Source organism: Lactuca virosa, chromosome 8 (genome assembly GCF_052849685.1).
Source record: "Lactuca virosa cultivar CGN04683 chromosome 8, Lactuca_virosa_CGN04683_v6, whole genome shotgun sequence".
Classification (NCBI taxonomy): Eukaryota; Viridiplantae; Streptophyta; class Magnoliopsida; order Asterales; family Asteraceae; genus Lactuca; species Lactuca virosa.
This window is the reverse complement of record NC_136433.1, coordinates 28,360,436-28,381,847: the sequence shown is the minus strand read 5'-3', so window position 1 is coordinate 28,381,847 and position 21,412 is coordinate 28,360,436. Positions and strand designations below refer to the sequence as shown.

Genomic DNA, 21,412 nt, shown 5'->3' with positions numbered 1-21,412 from the left:
TCAAACACGAAAGGTATAATGACAAACTAGGTACAAAAACCATGTTTTTCAACGGTGAAAACTTGGGATAGTTAAAATATCTCTATTTATTCAAAGTCTCTATAGCCGGTCATACTTTTGGAAGAAAGTAGCGATCTAAGGTTATCATGAGTTATTAGTAGATTGTCCATGAAGATGGGCATTGCATGGAGACGGCTAATTATCATGTATTTTTAAATTTGAACTTGTACTTGGATACTGCTGCACAACTGAAACTTAAAATATAGAAATATTATATATATATATATATATATATATATATAGAGAGAGAGAGAGAGGGAGAGAGAGAGAGAGATGAGGGTTCAATTGAGAATGAGGGAATCATTCTCAGCCACACATTTATTTTGCCGCAAAACACTTAGACGTATCGACGGAAATGGATAACGGATACACATGTATTTTCCAACCAAACATGTTTCCTTAAACTATGCTAATCATTACCTTAATATACATAAAAATATTTTTTTTTGTTTTTTTATTTTTAGAAAGCTATTTTTATTAATAAATTTTATTTTAAATATATCAAAATTCATAATTTTTTATTATCTATAAATAGACATCAATATTGATATAGTTTTAAGATAAAATAAAAAATTTATTTTTTTAGAGTTTCAGCTCTTGTTATTCATAAGTGAATAAGAATCGATTAGATTTTTATAACAGTATATTCGTTATTCATTTATGAATAAAACGTATGCTTAAATTTTTTAAAGTTTAAGTATCATTCATATATAAATACAACACCTACTATAACTTTTTTACCTAAAATATATTTTTTTTACATCATCTTTCGTCACATGTTATATTCAGATATGAATCAAATGTGTATTAATGGTTATCATATGTTATATTCATATATAAATAAAAAATTTGTCAGATTTTTAGTTCATTTGTTATTCGAATATGAATTAGCATGTTTATAAAAGAAGACTTGTTTTAAAATTTTGAACTACTTATTTATATATGAATAAAAAAAAGAATTGTAACAAAATTATAAATAAATGTGTTTTTCATATCTATCTATCTATATCTATATCTATATATCTTATAAAGCTAGCATTTTTCCTTGAACCTCATGCATTTGAAACTCCTAAGACCATTTTTTCTTGAACCTCATGCATTTGAAACTCCCAAGACTATTTAACTTATACAAATTAATTTTTGATTAATTGAAATATTATGATTTGTAACTCTTAAAACTCTTCAAATCATGCTATTTAATTGATGAGTTAAATGAAATATTTAGCCTATATAAGAAATTTGTAGATTACATATTGCATGTATGTCAACACAAAATGATAGATTATATTTGTAGGGTTTGAAGAGTTGTAGGATTGGTTCCATGGATGCAAGAAAGCAATTGCAACTTTTCCAAATATAAATTCATGTAAACTGAACTTGGGTGCATGTAAAATTTTAGATATTAACCAAGGTTTAAATTTAGGTATTTTTGTAAATGTATACTTGAGATCATTTTTTAAGTTTATATGTTATGCATCTTTGTATGATCACATGATGATGAAGTGGGATTGATAATTACTTCTCATGAGCTTTTGGTTAATCAACCATCAAGCTATTTATAAGTTAGAGCAATTAAATTTGTTAACATGTATATATATATATATATATATATATATATATATATATATATATCTTTATGTTGTGTTTCTCTTTTTTATATTAAGAAAATATATTTTATGTACAAGAGAACATTATTCAACATGTATTTTGTGGTATGTATATACTATATTAGTTTCTATCGCTTATTTTGTAAATAACATCGATGGAGTTTTTATAATTGATTTTGATGAAATGAGTTTGCAATTATTATTCCAAATTGTTGGTGATAATGACGAATTAGAACGAATGATTTTTAATATGATATGACTTTATTGTTAAAAACCAATAATTATGTGTGTTATAAAAATGAATTTTTTATGTTCTACCAAAACTTATATGGATGTACCCAATTTTAAATGTTTTTACAGTAATAAAAATAAATTATTTTATTACATTTGTCAATTTCCTTTTTTTCTATTCATTCTTTATCGTACTGGAAAAGTAAAATAAATAAAATATTAATATTTTCATAAAAAAATATAAGTGATTAAAATATACCTCAAGTGTAACACCCCTCCTCCCCTAACCCACACTTAACACATTGCTTTTAAGATTGGTCGCAGTACATAACAATTACTATAATTTTGAAATTTAAATTATCATTTTCTTTGGACCGTTCATTCACTTCCAATATTCCATAGCTTTAAGGAAAAAATGAAAGTACAATAAAAAAGTATGATAGTTTTTTTTTTAAATATAATAATGAAAATTTTCAAATAAGTAGTTTTTAAATAGTAAAAAGTAATAATTATTTGAAATAACGTAAAACTAAAGAATAGATTATATTATATTAATAAATTATTGTTATTTGAAATAATAATAATAATAATAATAATAATAATAATAATAATAATAATAATAATAATATAGGAAATAAAAAATATTCAAATAAATTATTTATAAATTAGTTAAAAATAAGTATAGTTTAAAATAATTTTAAATCAAAAACTCAATTCAACTTGATTTAAACACAATTTTTATATCTTTCTTATTGTATACTTAAAATTATTATAATATTAGTTACAACTTAGTATAAAAATTATTATTTCAATGATAAATACTTATAATATTGTTTTTATAACATATAATTGTTAATATTTATATTATATTATTAGGCACAAATCAAGAGTTTAAAACTCCCATTACAACTCAATAGTTTTTTTTATTTAAATGTAATTATGATTTCAAATTTAATGTAATTTGCCTTTATATTTTTCACTACATTCAAAAGTTTTTTAAACTTATGGTTATTGATGTGCAATGTTTTTTTTTATTTTCCACTTATTTATTATACACATTGTAGCTATATTAGTATGATATTAGTATGTTTTGATTAAAAATCATATGTTTGAAAAGATTTATGATTCAAAATGAAAGAGTTGAAAAAAAAAAGTTTTGTCGTATCAATGGTTATTTCAACATAAATTTTTAATAACAATGTTTCTATATATCAAATGTATGTTGATTTCTAAATATTCATTTTGAATGATTTAAAAGTGTTTAATAAGTTTTGTTTGATGTAAATGTTATAACGTTGTAGTGTTTTTATTTTATTAAAAGGTATAGTGTTTTTCATACTATTTGTTATTTGTTTTATATACAAATGACATACGTTTTATATATAATTTCCACAACTTAAAATGTTCTATAAAATCATCAAAAGTTGTAGTATTTATTTTTTTCATACTACTTTGTTTTTTTATACATAGGAATCAATATATGTTTGATATATAATTTACACAACATAAAATGTCTATAAAATCATGAATTAATAGGGGAAATAACTAATGATATAAATTTATTAAAATTAATAAAACTAATATATTAACTATAGATTTTGTTTTGCTATTGACATTGGTTTTACATGTATAAATGTAAATTTTAGTATTTTAATTAAATAATTATATTCACGCGCAACGCGCGGGGATACGACTAGTATCTTATAAAGCTAGCATTTTTCTTTGAACCTCATGCATTTGAAACTCCCATGCATTTTTCCTTTCACCACATTCATTTGAAACTCCCATGACTTTTCAATTTCTTTATAATAATAATAATTATAAGTTGGTTAATAAGTTTAAATAAATATCAAACCTAAAGTGTCATCATATATAAACTAAATTTCATTATTAAAATAATATATTTACTTCTACTTATAAAGTTATGTTTTTAACTTTTAACATATTATATTTAATTTATTAGTTTTAATATATTGTTGGATGTAAACGATTATCATTTTAAAAAAACAATTTTAGAACAATTTGAATAAAATAGTTAAATTATTAATTTAAATATAACATTACAGGGTCAACTTAAATATAAATTTTAGTCTACCTTAAACAACCCAAAAAATATTTTGTAAATAGTTAAAAGTGATAAATTGTAGTGTCTTTCTAATAATGATTATAAGTTGGTTAATAAGGTTAAATAAATATCAAACCTAAAGTATAATAATAAATAAACTAAATTTCAATTTTAAAATATTATCTTTACTTCTACTTAAAAAGTTATGTCTTTAACTTTTAACATATTATATTTAATTTATCAGATTTAAAATGGTGTTGTATGTAAACCATTATCAGTTTAAAACTACAACTTTTGAACAGTTTAGACAAAATACTTAAATTGTTAATTTAAATATAACATTACAGTGTCAACTTAAATATAAATTTCAGTTCCACTAAAAAAAACCAAAGAATATTTTGTAAATAGTTAAAAGTGATAAATCGTAGTGATAAATGCAAAAACTAAATTGTAATCTCAATTTAACTAAAATATTTCCTAAATATATTTTTATAATCATTAAAAGTTTTCAAATTAGTAGCTTAAAATAACTTACAATAACAATAGTTAAAAATAACTATATATAAATGATTATATTGTTACCTTAAAAATAAAAAAACAATGTTTGATGTTTTAAATAATTATAATGATAGAAATTAAAACATTAAGCAAATAAATTTTAAAAACTTTATTAACAATAACAACAACTATAAATAACATTAAACCATATATTATATTTAATTTTATTCATGTGTAACTCGTAGGTAGAAGTCTTTCAAACGATTGAGATAATGCAGTTATAATAAATGTATATATTATCATATAATTCAAAATAATCAATATATTATATCAATTTAGTATACGAATTATTATATCAAATTTAACAACAACATTATTGTTATATTTTAAAAAAACATATATTTGTAAATACTTCAACTATATAGGTGTTTCTGCGCAACGCGCGGGCATTCGCCTAGTATGAATATAACTTGTGAGGAAGATTAATACCCGTTTTATTAATATGTGATTATAACATTTGACGAGAGTTGATGTAAACTGTAAAGAGTTTATATATGTTATATTTATACATGAATGATATTTAAACTCTAAAAAAATCGTATTTTTTATTCATAAATGAATAACGAATGTGTTGTAGTAAAAATTTGATGCAATTTTATTCACTTATGAATAACAATAGCTGAAACTATAAAAAAATAAAAGTTTTATTTTATTTTAAAACTATATCAATATGGATGTCTATTTATAGAGAATAAAAAATTATGAATTTTGATGTATTTAAAATCATTTTTTGATAAAAATAACTCCTTAAAAATTAAAAAAACGAAAAAAACCTATGTTTTTGTATATATTAAGTTAATGATTATTATAGTTTAAGAAAACATGTTTTGTTGGAAAACATACGTGTATTCCTTTCCTATTTTCGCCGGTACGTTGGAGGCTTTTGCGGCAAAAATAAATGATTGGCTGAGAATGATTCCCTCATTCTCAACCTTTTTTTATTTTCTCAAATAAACTTACCTCTCTCTCTCTATATATATATATATATATATATATATATATATATATATATATATATATATATATATATATATATATATATATATATATAGTATTAATTATATGTGCGCCCTACAAACTATTCAAGTATTTAGTCGTAAGTTTTGTGGCTGGTATTGGCTGTTGTTGGCTTAGTGGAGCTGATGAACAGCAAAATTGTAAGCTGGTATCGTTGTTTGGAGTTGCGGATATAATTATCATTGTCATCATCTTTTTTCATCGTCGCCAGCTTCAATGATACATGTTTTCTCCTTAGAAATTGCATCGATACACCGCAATCACTGTCATATTTGTAACACCGTGATTTTTCACCCATTTTTTTCCTTTGTTTTGTTTAAAACATTTTTAACAGATTACGTTTGCGGAAGACTTATTAAGAATATTTCAAAAACATCACCAATGTTATTTTCATGACAAAACAAATCCATCAAAGTTTTAAGTTAACAAAGACAATATGATTAAAATATATATATATATACCGCTTCATTTTTTAATAATTACAAATAATAAAGAAATTATCCCATTAGCTTTTCTATTTCCTGTAACGCCCCGTTTATTTAAATAAATTAATAAATGTAATTCCCGGATTAATTTGTGAAGAATTTTGATAGTTGAGGGTTGTTTAGTAAATTACGGAGTTGATTTGAGAAGAATTTCAGAAGTCAGGGTGCGTTTGGTAAAATTGGATTAAAGTTGAAAATATATTATGAAGGCAGGGGCTAAACTGTAAGTGTTGGATTCAATTTGAGAATAAATCATGGGAGAGGGGCTGTTTAGTAACTATTGGACTTAAATTGGAAAGGTTTTAGATGGTTGGGGGCCGAATGGTAATTTATTGAATAGATTTGAAAGGAATTTGTGGGGCAGGGACTGATTGTGTACAAATAGAATAAAGTTTAGATGGAGTCGGGGTTTAAAACCCGTCACCACCTTTCCTCACCCTGGTCGTATACATGAAACCCTAAACCTACAAAAATGTTCCAGCTGTCATGTGAGATCTTCAGCCGCCACTCCCGCTACCCTCTCGTTTTCCGACCGACGAAGTATCAATCGACCGCCGCCACTTCTTCTTCCTCTCATCTGTTCGTCGTCGGGTGTGTTGTAGCCGCCACCATCCTTTCTCCGCCAAGTCCAACCGCCATGCGTGAAGACTGCTGCCGTTCGCTGTTCCGACCAGCAGGGGCCCGTTGCCGCCATCTCCTCGCCACCACCAAAGAACCACCGGAGCAGCCACCTAGTTCCGCCGCCGGCAAGACGAAGAGGCTCAAGGGATTAGGAAGCTCGTTCGTGGGTACGTTGTTGTTCGCATTTGGGTGGCTGACTCAGCCCACGTCCGTCACTGTGGCGCTGAAGAGCAACGGTGTTGCCGTCTAGCGCCGCCGCCTCTACCTTTTTCACGGTGACGTCGGCTGTTGCGTTGCCGTCCTAAAGTGGTTGCTGTCGTCGCCGGTCACCGCTGGTGGGTGGCTGGGGAGTCGTTTTGTGACCATTCAGCGGGTGTGTGAGCGTGTATTTCTGTTTAGTGCATGTTTGTTTAGCCGGAAAATGAGAACAACCACCACCACCACCGTGAGGTGGTGGCTGCCGCCAAGCGCCACCGCCGGCCACCATGGTGTGACTGTGTGTGTGTGTTAGTTAGTGTGTTTGTGTTTATGTTTGGATTAAACATTGTAATTGTAATCAGCTTTGGTTAATAATAAAAATAATGATAACCACCACCGTAAGGTGGTGGCTGCCGCCGTGAGCCGCCATGGACCACCACTACCCGAGGTGGTAGTGGTGGTGCCCCACAAGCAAACCCTAATTGACCTAGCAAAACCCTAATGGGCTTAAGGATTAGTTTTGGGCTTATTGGGTCACGTTTGGGTGGAAAACCCTAATTGTGAGTAATTGGGCCTTAGACTTATTGGACCCACTTTTGGGCTATTGAGATTGGATTGTGTATTAAGCCTAATTTCTCCATAACATTGATCTAGTAGAGTAAAGGACTGAATGGATTAAGTCCTTAATGGGTTAAGTAAGAAACACTTAACCCTAATCATCATTTTATGTGAAACCCTAATTTCACTTGGGCTTTGTGTTGGGCCATCCAAGAATGATCAAATGGACTAGAGTAATTAGTTGGGCTTTAGGGTAAGGCCCATAAGAAGGATTGGGCCCAATTTGGAAAATTGGGCCATAGATGGGCCATAGTTTGGGCCTAGATGGTTGTATGATATTGGGCCCTTAGAATGAGACATGTTGGACTGGACTGAACAATTGGGCCTTAAGGGAAGTCCATGTAGAGGTTTGGGCCCAATTTGGAAAATTGGGCCAAAGGTTGGGCTTTGAGCCATAGTTGGACTATGGGCCTTTGGATTGGGCCTTGGGACTGAGTCAAGCTAAGACAGGGGTAAAGTAGTCTTTTACCCAAGTATGGACTTATGGTTATGAGTTGGAACCCAATTATTAATTGGGTGTTATTTTGGTGTTGACAGTTCGGGAATCTGTCATCCAGCAGCTAGGATTGAGTCTGCGGGACTTTAGCAGTATGAGATTGTGTCCACGGGACTTCAGCAGTGTGAGGTGAGTTTCCTTCTAGTAGGAACGGGTCTACGGCCACAATGCCGGCCCGTTTAGTTAGCAGTAGTCCCGGACTACAGTCTGATGCAGTAGTTCAGTATGCTTGGTGTCTTTGTGATACAGGCATGGTATGAGTTATGTGTTCCGGACTATGGTCCGATGCAGTATGTAGTATATGTGTTCATATTATATGCTATGATTATGTTATGCTATGTTCAGTTAGTTCCGGACCTCGGTCCGATGCAATAGTTAGAGTGCTTGATGTCTTTGTGATTCAAGCATGTTTTGTGTTATGTGTTCCGGACTCTGTTCCGATGCATTATGCAGTATATGTATTCATGCTAGTTGATATGTTTACGATATGCTATGTTCAGTCATTTTCCGGACTTCGGTCCGATGCAGGGGACGGGGTCCCAGTCAGTTCCGGACTTCGGTCCGATGCCGGGTGGGGCCCGATGTAGTGGGCGGGGCCCAAGCTAGTTCCGGACTTCGGTCCGATGCCGGGCGGGGCCCAGTATTTGCTTATATGTCATTGTATGGTATGTGGTAGTTTGGGAGAACTCACTAAGCTTCGTGCTTACAGTTTTCAGTTTTGGTTTCAGGTACTCAGTTTTCAAAAGAGGAGCTCGGAAAGATTGCAGTGCACACACCATTTGTTCAGCCTGGGATGGTTATACTCTGATATATTTGACAGTTGTTATGATATTTTGAGATACATTGTTTATGAATCTTATATGACGTTTGATGAATATGGTTTTATTACTGATTTAAAACGAAATTTTCAGACTGTGTTTTTGGGATGTTACATTTCCCTTCCCATGAGCTGCAACACATAACCTTCCCATGAGTGTAGGTTAAAAATATAGTGTTAAAATGTTGAAACATAGATGTTTAAAATGGTTATATTATTATATACATATATTAAAACCCAACACGCCTGTAAACAGTATACTTCAAAAGTTTCAGACTTTCACCACATCAATTTATACATAATGACTATTTCGTCCTTCTATTTTTTACCATCTTATTTCGTAATCCACAAACCCACGACCATCACTTTGCAAATTCTTCCATCCCTTTCTTTCGTCGTTTCCACGACTTTCTTTCTTCGTTTCCAACTATCTTGGTTTGAGTCTCCCGATGACTTCTCATCCAAGAATTTAGGAAATCAATTTCTCTCACCAAGAACCGCGTGCGATGTATTGCCGCCAACAACTGCTTGTACTGTGTGTCTGTGTTGATGTGAGAAATTTTGGTATATGTTATCGCAATTTTATTATGATTTTTCTGTTCAATTTCTTTTCTTTCTGATCCTCTCAACGACTTCTCAACCAAGAATTTAGGAATTTGATTACTCTCAACAACAACCGCCTGCACTGTATTGCCACCGCCAAACACCCGCCAACAACCATTTGTATTGTGATGCAGTGAGGAATTTCAGTATGTAGTATGTTGTTTCAATTTTATTATGATTTTCTGTTCAATTCCTCTTCTTTTTTATCCTTCTGTGTTTTTTGAGCGATGTCTCCGACTTTGTGGGTTTGACGTTTCTGACGATTTTCCGTCCAAGAAATCAGGATTTCGAATTTGTTCTGTCGCCAACCGCCTGTGCTCTGTTGCTGTTTGGAATTTCGGTATGTCATAATATATTGTTTCTAATTGATTTTGATTTTCTGTTTAATTACTCATGGTTCTGCGTTTTTGTCCGCTGCCTCCCACTCTTAAAATAGATAAACTTTTTTGTGGATCTTCTTATTATCTCACCGGAATGAAATGTCTTTTTTCATATTTAAAAAACGATTTCAAGATTCTTATAAAAGTTGTGCTATTTCAGCCTTAGTAAAAACTGATAAGAACTTTGACCTTCCTTTTGAGGGCAAAATGGTCAAAAATTATTGATGACTTGATTCCTAAAGTTTTTGTTTCAGCAAAAAGAATTAGATTTTTACTGTTTAATGCTAACTTAGGTTGTTTGTGTGGTAAAAATGATGACATTCCGATGCTTTTTTAGTTAAATAGATAAACTATTTTGTGGTTCTTCTTATTATCTCGCCGGAACGAAAAGTTTTTTGTCATATGTTAAAAACAATTTCATATCAAGTCGTCAATATTTTTGGACCATTTTGCCCTTAAAGAAAGCTCAAAGTTGTTATCAGTTTTTATTAAGACTGAAATGTTAATAATAACGAAAAATGATTGCTGGATAAACCTTAAAACTAATGTGATAACATATAATGCTCACAAGAGTGGCGGCATCACATCAACATATATAAGAGAATTAGTGAAAGCCATATTCTTTACCATACAGTTAATCTGGTGGAAATTTCACCAAAATGTAGTGTTTTGAGTTCTTCATACATATCAGCATCCAAATACAATTGTTTGATTAAAATTTTGAGTTGGCGTAAAATTTTGAAATTCTAGACGCAAACAAAAATTCTGATTGGGTAAAAACATCACAAGACGCAAGTAGCATGATTCTTGGAGAAACATGACTTGTATAAGCTAGAAATATATTTTCTTAGAAAAACAAAATAACAAGAAGAAATATAAGCTACAACAATTAATAGAATTGTTGAATGGGTGTGTTAATATTACTTTGTATCAGTAAGACGACCATGTAAACTCAATCTTTGGCAAAGCCCTTTCACTATAATATCTAACTGTAAAAGTTTGTGTACATAAACGATATAAAAAGCAAATTAAATTATAACAAAAGTAAACTTCTATTACAGTAATGGTCATTGTTGCATAAACTTTTATATAAATGGTCCTTATACCAATAATTTGTTATGGTCCTTGTGGCATAATTCTTAAAAAGAAGTTGTTCTTATATCAAAATCTGTTACAGTAATGGTCCTTGTGGCAAGAATATGTTACAAAAATGGTCCCTCTATCATGAATCTGTTACAAAAATGGTCCCAGGTCAATAAATTGCTTAAATTTCCCTCCTTTTTTATGTTTTTTTTTCAACATATAATTAGTTTTTCACAAATAATAGAAGTTTTTCTATGTGTGATAACTATTGATTTTCTGTTCCATTTTCAATTATGATTTTGCTCTCTTTTTTCCTTTCCAACTCTATGGGATTGACATTTCAAAAGCCTTCTCGAAATGGGACAAAATATTGGATCATAAAAAAATGATAAATAATAGAATTAGAAGCATACAACTATAGACGTATATTAGGAACTAAAGCCTGTAGTATTCCTTTGTATTTTATAAATAAAAATGTTTCATTGAAATTTTCCGGTGTAACACATGTGAAATGATAAAATATGCTACAAATATGGAAAAAAGAAAATCTCATACAACAAGTCTAAGGGTAAATGATGATTTTGCCCTTGCTAGAATCTAAGGGTATGAATTTGATAATCTTGAAAATGGATAATTAATGACTATTTAAGAATCAGGTTTTCCGTTTTTTGACATTAATACCTTCATAAATTAAAATTGTTAAATTAACTGATAAGTTAGTTTTATTAACATAATAAAATTTTTGTATTGATTAAAATTAAATTTTAGAGTTGTTTTCGTTTAAATAAGCTTGATTTTTTGTCGATTAGGAAAAAGAATTTTAAATACAAATCCATCAACCAATAAACATCCAAAACAGGTGTCCAACTACTAAATTAGAAAGAAGCCAAAATTGGTATAAGGAGAAGAGCATAAAGGTCTAAGGGTAAAAGGGGAAATGAAAAATTCCAACCGGGAAAAGCCCACTTTCTTTTAGGGAAATCGTGACTTTGATCTTCATCCCAACATAAACCAAACTCTCATCCTTCGGTTACCCATTTGACAAGTTTGTTGCATTCTATTGCACAAAATGTAGTTCTTGAACATTATTTCAAAATGATATTTCCTCAATGGAAACGAACTTTATCAAATAAATTAATTATACAACAGTTCCGGTTAGTGGATGGAAGAGATTTTCATTTATTAAATACCATCTACATCATGCCCTTTACTACCTTATTAAGTGTAAAATACGCAACACTAATAATTGAAAGCATTTATCATTTAGAAACGATGACAAAATAAAACAAATAACGTGACCCGTGGTTCACCACGGGTTCATATACTAGTTGACATTAATTTTGGCATAATATTTTGAACAATATTATTCATTGACATCAATCCACATTCCTCATTAATAAAATTAAATATAATTATCTATTTAATATTATTTTTAATAATTTTTATGATTGATTAATTTAAATTTTTACTTATGTGATTATTTTCTAATTTCAATAATAATGTTCATTTAAAATACAATTTATTTGTTGTTAACGTTATGTAATTTATAAATTGATGTTATTATCATTTAAAGTTATTGTTCTTTAGTTTTAAACCACTTATTATTATTAATAAGTTAAAGACGACTTTTAAGAAACTATTAATACTACTATTAAAATGTGAATCATACACTAAATAATAAACTGATAAGATAGACAACTTGCATTTCAAAAGAGATTTGCATGGATAATATGACATATCCATGATTTTTATAATTTGATTTTATTATTTATAATTATGGTTCATTAGTTTTAAAACCACTTATTATTATTAATAAACGAAAGAAAACTTTTAAAAGACACTTTTTATTATAATTAAAATGTTAAACATATACTAAAATATAAAGTGATAAGATAGACAATTTACATTTTAAAGAGACTTACATGGATATTATGTATAATATTGCATATCCATTATTTTTTATTAATTATTACTTTGAAGCAACACAAACATACAAACATATATATAATATTTAATTAAATATTATTTATATCACTTTTCATTACATATGATCGATAATATGAATTTAATCTAATTTATATTAAAGTTTCAACCACAACATACAATGATTGTTTTAAAAGAATAATTAAACTAAGAAAAATATAAAAAAAGAATTAGTATATAACAAACTTACAAATTAAAAACTTTAACATAATAACATGGCTCGAAAAATGGTCCAAAGCCCTCAAACCAACACAAAACATTTAAACTTATTTTCTTTGTGAATTTTGTATGTGATTTGTATTTGTGTGTATACTCAAAGAGAATGATATTTTTATAGTAGACTATCCATTAAGTGCTAATTAAACATATTATATAAGTTATAAAACTTTTCATGATATGTGATTAATTACTTTGAAGGTGAAAAGGTGTGGGGGTTTCAAATGCATGAGGTGCTTGGAAATTTGTGGGGGGGTTTCAGATGCATGAGGTGATAGGAAAAATGTCTCATTTATAAGTATAGTATGATATGATATAGATTATAAAAATATCTTTAGGAAATATTTTAGTTAAAATGAGATTACAATTTAGTTTTTGCATTTAGCACTACAATTTATCATTTTTTAACTATTCACAAAATATTCTTTGGGTTTTTAAGTGAAACTGAAATTTATATTTAAGTTGACACTGTAATGTTATATTTAAATTAACAATTTAAGTATTTTGTCCAAACTGTTCAAAATTTGTAGCTTTAAACTGATAATGGTTTACATACAACAACATATTAAATCTAATAAATTAAGTATAATATGTTAAAAGTTAAAGACGTAACTTTATAAGTAGAAGTAAAGATATTGTTTTAATATTAAAATTTAGTTTATTTATGATTACACTTTATGTTTGATATTTATTTAACCTTATTAACAAACTTATAATCATTATTAGAAAGACACAACAATTTATCATTTTTAACTATTTACAAAATATTGTTTGAGTTATTTAAGTTGACTTATAATGTTATATTTAAATTAACAATTTAAGTATTTTATACAAATTGTTCAAAAGTTGTAGCTTTAAAATGATAAAGGTTTACATACAACATCATATTAAAACTAATAGGTTAAGTATAATATGTTAAAAGTTAAAAATATAACTTTGTAAGTAGAAGTAAATATATTCTTTTAATATTGAAATTTAGTTTATATATGATTACACTTTAGGTTTGATATTTATTTAACCTTATTAACCAACTTATAATCATTATTAGAAAGAAATTGAGAAGTCATGAGAGTTTCAAATGAATGTGGTGAAAAAAAAATGCTTCCTTTATAAGTATAGTGGACGAATTCCCGTGTGTTGCGCGTTGCGCAGTGTGCAATTATATTGTTTAAAATCATGATTCTTATAACGGGTGTTTAGTTGTTAGAAGTTACTATGACCAAGTTAATAAAATTCATCAACGTCTATGTATATATTAGGTTGAAAAATGAAGAGTTGGTTTGAACTTAGACTAATAATTGATTTTAATGTATTAAATAAATCAAATTAAGGAGGTTAAAGTGAATGATTTAATTAAGTTAAAAAAAAAACCCGAGTATTTTTGGTTAATTACTTGAAAGATCAAGAGTTTGTGTAATTTTCAAATGAATATTTTGCATTAATATGACATTTATTATAAAATAAAAACCAAGATTAGTGAATAACTAAAAAAAATACACATTTTAACAATCTTGGCATTGATATTTCTTATTAGGTGTTTGTTTTATAGTTTCAACATTTATTATCATTTCTATTATTAATTATTAAGAATGTTTAGTAGGTTTAAGTTGTGAAGGTCGCTTGTGCGAGCTATGTGTTTCTTCATAAAAGTCCAATTATTATTTTATTGTAATGAAAAAAATATATATATTATATATTTGTTAAAACCAAATTGATAAAAGGGGTGTGTTTGACAATCTATGTAAGTTGGAAGATTGGCATATACTAGGAATATACTTTTTGGGATAAAAAGTTGAGTAGGGTTGGAGATAACACATTATGTACCCCATTTTTCACTCTATTTTTTTAGGGGGGGGGGGGGGGATGGATCGAAGTGTGTTGGAGATGGTCTTAGTCTTTTAATAATAAAGTTGTTAGTCTTTTGGTAATGAAATTGTTAGTATTTTGGTATATGTATTGGATGGGTATGTAAGAACCTTCAAATGTAATGATTATGTGCTTATTTTGTGCAACTCTATCTGTTGTGAACATTGTGTTCTAAAAGGTGTATATAACCATTTTCATGTAACAGATGCAATATACCGTAAAAAACCTTAACATAAAAAATAGCAACAAAGTTTGAAGGCTCACATGACCATTTACCATTAAATAGCACAAACATTCAAAATAGCAACAAAGTTTTAAGCCATACACACAACTTGATACAACTACTTAAACCTAAACATAATGTAGCAAACAACCAAACACAACAAAAAAGTATCAAGGCAATTAATGCCTAACAAAATATTAACATAACTTAAAAGTTTCAAATCATGGGGCCTCTATCAACATCATCTTTTGTTGGAGATATTCTTCTCTTATGTTTTGGCTTGCTAATAGGGCCTCTATCAATCAACCTCTCGTTAATTGTTCAACTTTTAATACATATATTTCTTTCCAAGTCTTCAGCCAGTATGTAGGGTGAACCTATGTCTCAGCTAGTATCCTCATTATTAAGACTCATATCCCATATAGCTGCAATGGTGTGCTTGCATGGCATGTCTGTCATTTCCTATATGAACATGTTTGTTTTCCCATATCAACCACACACTGATCCATACATTGACCTGAAACATGGTACTTCCCATTACCAGAAAACACTGCCCTACACTCTCCTGCTTTATTTTATATTTTTCAAGGGTCTTGGTGGTTGTATGAGTTAACGGCCCATTAGCTTTGTCTATTTCCTTTTGAACAATGACAAGTTTCCTCATGATGCACTCCCTAATAAACTCCAAGCAAGTGATAAAACTTATCACGAAAGATTCCATACCTGAGAAGTAGGATGTGTACCAATGCTTAGGTAGAATAGCCTTAACTCGCTCATATGTTTCATTGCTTAGTTTCCTTAGTTTTTTCATTACATTATTGAACTGTGGGACAGTAGTTGATGTTGCACATTTCTAACCCACTCAGCCTCTTTGTCAATGTTAAGGTGAAAGTCCTTCATATCAACATTAGGGTCATCTAACACGTTATCCTCATCAACTATGAAATCACTATTTGTATTGTCTTCAATATCCTCACTATCTACAGTGTCAATAACCTCTCCACCACTTACATCTTCCACATGAGTCTCAAAATTAGGTTCCATGTGAGGTTGAACATTAGGTTCCACGGGAGGCTCAACATTAGGTTCCACAGGAGGGTAAACATTGGGTTCCACATGAGGTTTAACAATAGGTTCAAACCACTTAAATGTATCAACCCAGTGTTCACTAACATTTGAGCTTCCTACCATTGGTTCATTAACATAACTTCCCATAGTTGGTATATAAATAGAGATTGAGTTGAGTGTAAGGATTGGTTCACCTATTACAATATTTGATTAAACCAAACTTTCACTCAATGTAACATGGGGTTGGTCAAAGCTTGTTCCATTTAATGCAATAGGGGGTTGGTTAACATTTTCAACATGCTCTGAAATAGGGGCTTCTTCATTAGGACCATCCAATGTAGTTGAGTCAGTCCATGTCAAGTACAACCTTCTAGAACAAAGGGCCTCTGGAATTTCTTGTATCTTTTAACTTTGCAGTGTTTTGGGACATCTTATATGTATGCAATTTGGTTTTCTAGAACTCTGTGTACACTTCTATCAACTTGTGTTAAGATACATATGAGATAAAGTGGATTATATCTTCTTCACTAGCCAATGCATACAAACCAAAGTCTAAATCCCAGATGGGTCGTTTGAAGTGATAATAAATAAATTTACCTTCTTCCATGCAATCTAGAATTTCCATCATCTCATCTATATCATGTACTGAAAACAAGTCAATGTTGATGGCGCCAATGTATGTTATCTTACCCTTGATGTATTTACGGCTTGGAAAGTCAGTAAAGTCCCCTCATGGTGCAATTGTATGCTAAACATAGATAGATCATTAGTTGTAAAAAAAATTAGTTGTTGGGGAAATATTGATGGATGATCAACAGAGTATGGGAAATGATAGAGTATTAGCATATGAACTTTCGAGATCATAATCCTCCCATTCTTTCCTAATCATCTAGCTCACCATCGTCACTTACATTGTAGAGGATTAGGGTTTCTTTGCGCAATGGAAATGTTTGAAAGAGGATGAAGTAAGAAACGTTTAGTTATACCCGATGTTGAGCCATACTCACTCATGTATATAAGATCTGAAAAGACAAAAATACCGATGCGCGCAAGGAAAATGAGGCACTAATGGTTTGATTAAAAATAAGATTGGCATGTTTATTCATGTTTACTATTTTCATGAACAACAAATGTTAAGAAGATTAAAATATTTCAATTAGAGTTAGACTATTGCAGATAAATGATATCAATATTTTCAAGATTCATGATTTTTAAATAAAACAAACCTGAATTCAAGAAATTATAAAAACAACTAAAGCATCAAAATGAATCATACAATTGTCGTTTCATGAAAGTAATGACATAACTAGTTGGATAAAAGTACACAACCAAATGGACACTAATATGATTTAGTTACAAGGTGATCACAAAAACGACCACAATAGGAAGATCATATTCACGACCATAGTTTCAACGATCACAAAGCCAAAAGTATGTCTTTGATTACTGAAATATGATGTACTGAAAAAGCAAAAAATTTAAACATTATTTTTTACGAAATAGATGATTGAAGATGGAAGTGATTATTTGATATTATATCCTTACATTTTTTATTTTTTTGGTCATTTCTGAATGCAACATATGTATATTTCATTTCAGTTAACATGGTAGCGAAATTTTATATTATTTTAGTTTGACACTATGCATTTTGTAAAACACATAATTATAATAAAACCAACAGGACATTAAACTTGCAAGGAGTAACTAACAAGTAACAACACTGTCCCTTTTTGCCCTCCTTCCTCATTGAAATATAATAATAATTTTACATTATTCATGAATGCTACTGAAATATAACTTATAACAAAATAAAAAACCAACATCCTTATAACTAAAACCAATCAACTCATTTTTCGCTCTTGAAAAAAAAAACATAATTGGTAAGTATTAATTATCATACCAGTCAAGAAAAAGAATAGTAAAAGTAAAAACAGCAATGAAAAGCAACAGAATAACTCTGCTACTGCTGTTCCTCTCTATGGCTTGACTTAGTTCCTTGTTACCCATCTCAACATTCTTTGTTGCTTCAACCGCCTATAATAAATAAATAAATGTAAGTGTTTAACTATTATGGTAAATAAATGAAAAAAAAAAAAAAAAAAAAAAAGTAAAGTATGTTGCTATTTATTTTCTGACCTGATCATACAAATACTCAATTTGTTGAGCCTGTTGCAAGACATGTGTCGACATGAGATGATTCAATGCTGACATCTCTACCATCTTTGTTTCGGTGTCACGTGCAGCATCAAGAAGACTCGATAACTCCACCTACAAGGGTAGTATCGTCATTTTCCATACTTTAACAATCCACACAAATATAGTGGGGAATAATTAATATATACCTGAAGAGCACGTGTTTCGTCATCTAAAACTTGCTGTTGAACTTTCATGGGTTCAGTTGTAATTTCACTTTGGTCCCTCGTCTCTGATGAACTTGTTGTTTCTGTTTTTTCAAGTGGGGCCCGCTTTGGTTTTGGTTTTCTTCTTGGCATGGCTCGATTAATAGCTTCTTGAAAACGTATAGCTCTCAGTTGATCAAACTGTGATGTCACTGAATGAAGACTTTCACTTAAAATCAAAACCTATAATTCAAAAAAAAATAAAAACAAAAAAACATAAAAAAGAAAACATTATTATAAAATAAAAAATAAATTAAACATACCACTCCATGTTTGTGTGCAACAGTATCTGCATTAGCATTGTCACCCCTAATTCCAAGCCAACCTTTTGCATTTGCTTCTTCATCAGTTATGCTGCTTTTCAGAATGTCAATTTGTTCTTTACAAGCTTTTACAAAAACACTAACCTGTAAAAAAAGTTATGTTATTGTAAGACTCGAGTAAATTACATTTTTGGTCCCTGGGTTTAGCTGAATTTATCAAATTTGGTCCCAAAAAAGTTCTCTTTTGCAAAATTGGTCCTTATTTAACGATTTTGGTTCGTGTGCATTTAAGTTAACAACCTAGCTGTTAACCTTTTTTGAAAATGACCATTTTGCCCTTGGATCAAAGATATATTTTTTTAGAGTCTTACTTCATGTTCAATGCTGTCTCTTTCCTCTTCTGTGGTACGATGAGGATCTACATAATCCTTTCTATGCTTTATCAAGAACTGTTCTAGAGTCCCAATGCTTTCTAGCTGAAAAATAAAGTAAAGAAAATAACATTTTTTTTTTATATTTTAGGAGATTATACAAGAAACAATATGTTTGTATATGGTAGTAAAGATCTGTGTGTACTGTTTTTAATGCAGCTTTGGTGAAAGGTGATCTTTCACGAGGTTTGTGCATGATGAAAGATGCCATTAGAGCTGCCCTTTTGGCCTGTTGATAATAATTACACTTACACATCAGAAAATCATTAAAGAAAATAATGGTCAAATAGCATAAAGATTTGTCAAAGTCAAACAAGGTCAATATAGGAAATGAGAAGAAACCTCGTTAAATCCCAAAGATAAAGCTCCCCTGTTGACAGCATCTTTAAAGTCTTCAGTTCGGTCTCTGATCTTAGCCATGCTTTAACATCCACTAGAACTCACCTTTTAAAAAAAAAATTCATATAAAAGAAATAGTGTTAAAACTTTAAAAAAAAAAAAAAATGTACCAACCTTTTTAGAGGGTCACAGATAATAGAAAAAAAAAATAAAGTAGTATGCATAAGACAAATAATTAGTATTTCATGATATAATCAAAAGATTCTAAATTCCACAACCTCCCACTTTCTGGTTGTAAATATTAATATACAGAAGTTTCTAAAATAAATGTTACCTTTAGCATTAAGGTAAAGGGAGCTCAAAAACAGAGCAAAATCTGGACATCATGTGTTTTACTTTTAGTGTTTATGTATGAACAATGGTCAACAATGGAAACACAGAAGGATGACAACTTTGTGGCTTTCAAATGCTTGGTTCTCTACAACCTATGTAGACACTCTTAGATCTTAGTGCTTTATGAAGATTAGGGCCAACATAGTAACCAAATTAAAAAGGCAATCTGAAGGTGAAGGAGAAAGAATACTGGCTCATCAAACTACTATAGACAGGAAGACATTTCATAAGAAAAATTGACTGGAAAAAAATCCATAGCGATATAAGTTTATAATAGAATACCAGAATCAAAGTAATTCATCAAAGTCCTGATTATTTAACTTGATAACGAATTTGAGCACGCAAAAAAAAGCCCCAAAATGTAGAATTTCAAGAACAACTTGTCCAGAAGTTGGCAGACATTAAAAAGGTAAAAGAAACAAATTTAAAATGTACATCCTAGAAAAACGAAATAAAAACACTCATTTCTAACGAATCCACGGTATGGGTGGGATATGTGATGTTCTTCGATGAGAGTAATTTTTGGGCGTTTATGGTGACGGATAGGTAGAACGACGATCCTATGATAGTTGAACAAATAAACCCGATTTAGGGCTTAAAGATAAACATACCAAAATCAAATGTACCACCAACAAGATTATCACAATTATCAAGCAAAAACTCTAAGTCCTAGAGATAAATTGCTTCAGCAACAGGTACTAGAAACAATAATTTGAAATTACTTACTAGCGAGTTTGATGTCAAATTCTGGAAGTCGGAATCTTGATCAGTGAAGTCAATCACAGAAAAAACATCAATTTATTGATCAACTCAAGAAGCTTCGAATTCTGGATGTCGAATTTGGGATTGATTTCAGGGAGGCGTGATGGAATACAAAACAAGACGATGAACAGCGTTCTCCTCCTTTTTGTGCCTCTCCCTTCTAATCTTGATTTGTTTACCCCTAAAATCGATTGTTGCAGTTCGAAATCAGGAACTGATTGTGGAAGCAGATTGAAGAAGGAAATGGATTCGACGGTGAAGAAAAGGTTAGGAGAAACAGCACCGATCGCTGGAAAGGGAAGTAAAGGATTGGATAAATTACACAAATTTGTCCTAAAGTATGTTTAGTTTTAAAATTAACTCTAAGTTGCTGGTCGTTTTTTTTTTAAGAAAAAAATAAGGTGTTTGGCATGGAGCTTTTAAAAGCGTTTGAGAGCTTCTAGCTTTTAGCTTTTAACAAAACGCTATAGTTTAAACAAAAAGTTTCGTTTGGTGGTATGAGCATTTAGCTTTTAGTTTAAACAAAACGCTTCAAATCTAAAAGCTACTTCATGTAGCTTTTAACAAAACGCTACTGAACTTTGAAATCAATTTCTATAATTACACTTAAAAATATATTTATATATTTAT

The 21,412-nt window shown here is 29.9% G+C and overlaps 1 protein-coding gene across 1 annotated transcript; it reads right to left on the bottom strand.

Moving 5' to 3' along the window:
* Nucleotides 1–17,900: 17,900 nt before the first annotated feature.
* LOC145134716 (syntaxin-81-like) lies at nucleotides 17,901–21,116 on the bottom strand. The gene is made up of 8 exons (XM_079069555.1): nucleotides 20,747–21,116; nucleotides 19,631–19,732; nucleotides 19,434–19,517; nucleotides 19,229–19,333; nucleotides 18,858–19,001; nucleotides 18,538–18,777; nucleotides 18,332–18,463; nucleotides 17,901–18,229 (listed from the first exon to the last, which is right to left on the bottom strand). Exons 2-8 carry the CDS (start codon nucleotides 19,706–19,708, stop codon nucleotides 18,083–18,085), a joined length of 930 nt encoding a protein of 309 aa, XP_078925681.1. The 5' UTR covers nucleotides 19,709–19,732; nucleotides 20,747–21,116; the 3' UTR covers nucleotides 17,901–18,082.
* Nucleotides 21,117–21,412: the final 296 nt, after the last annotated feature.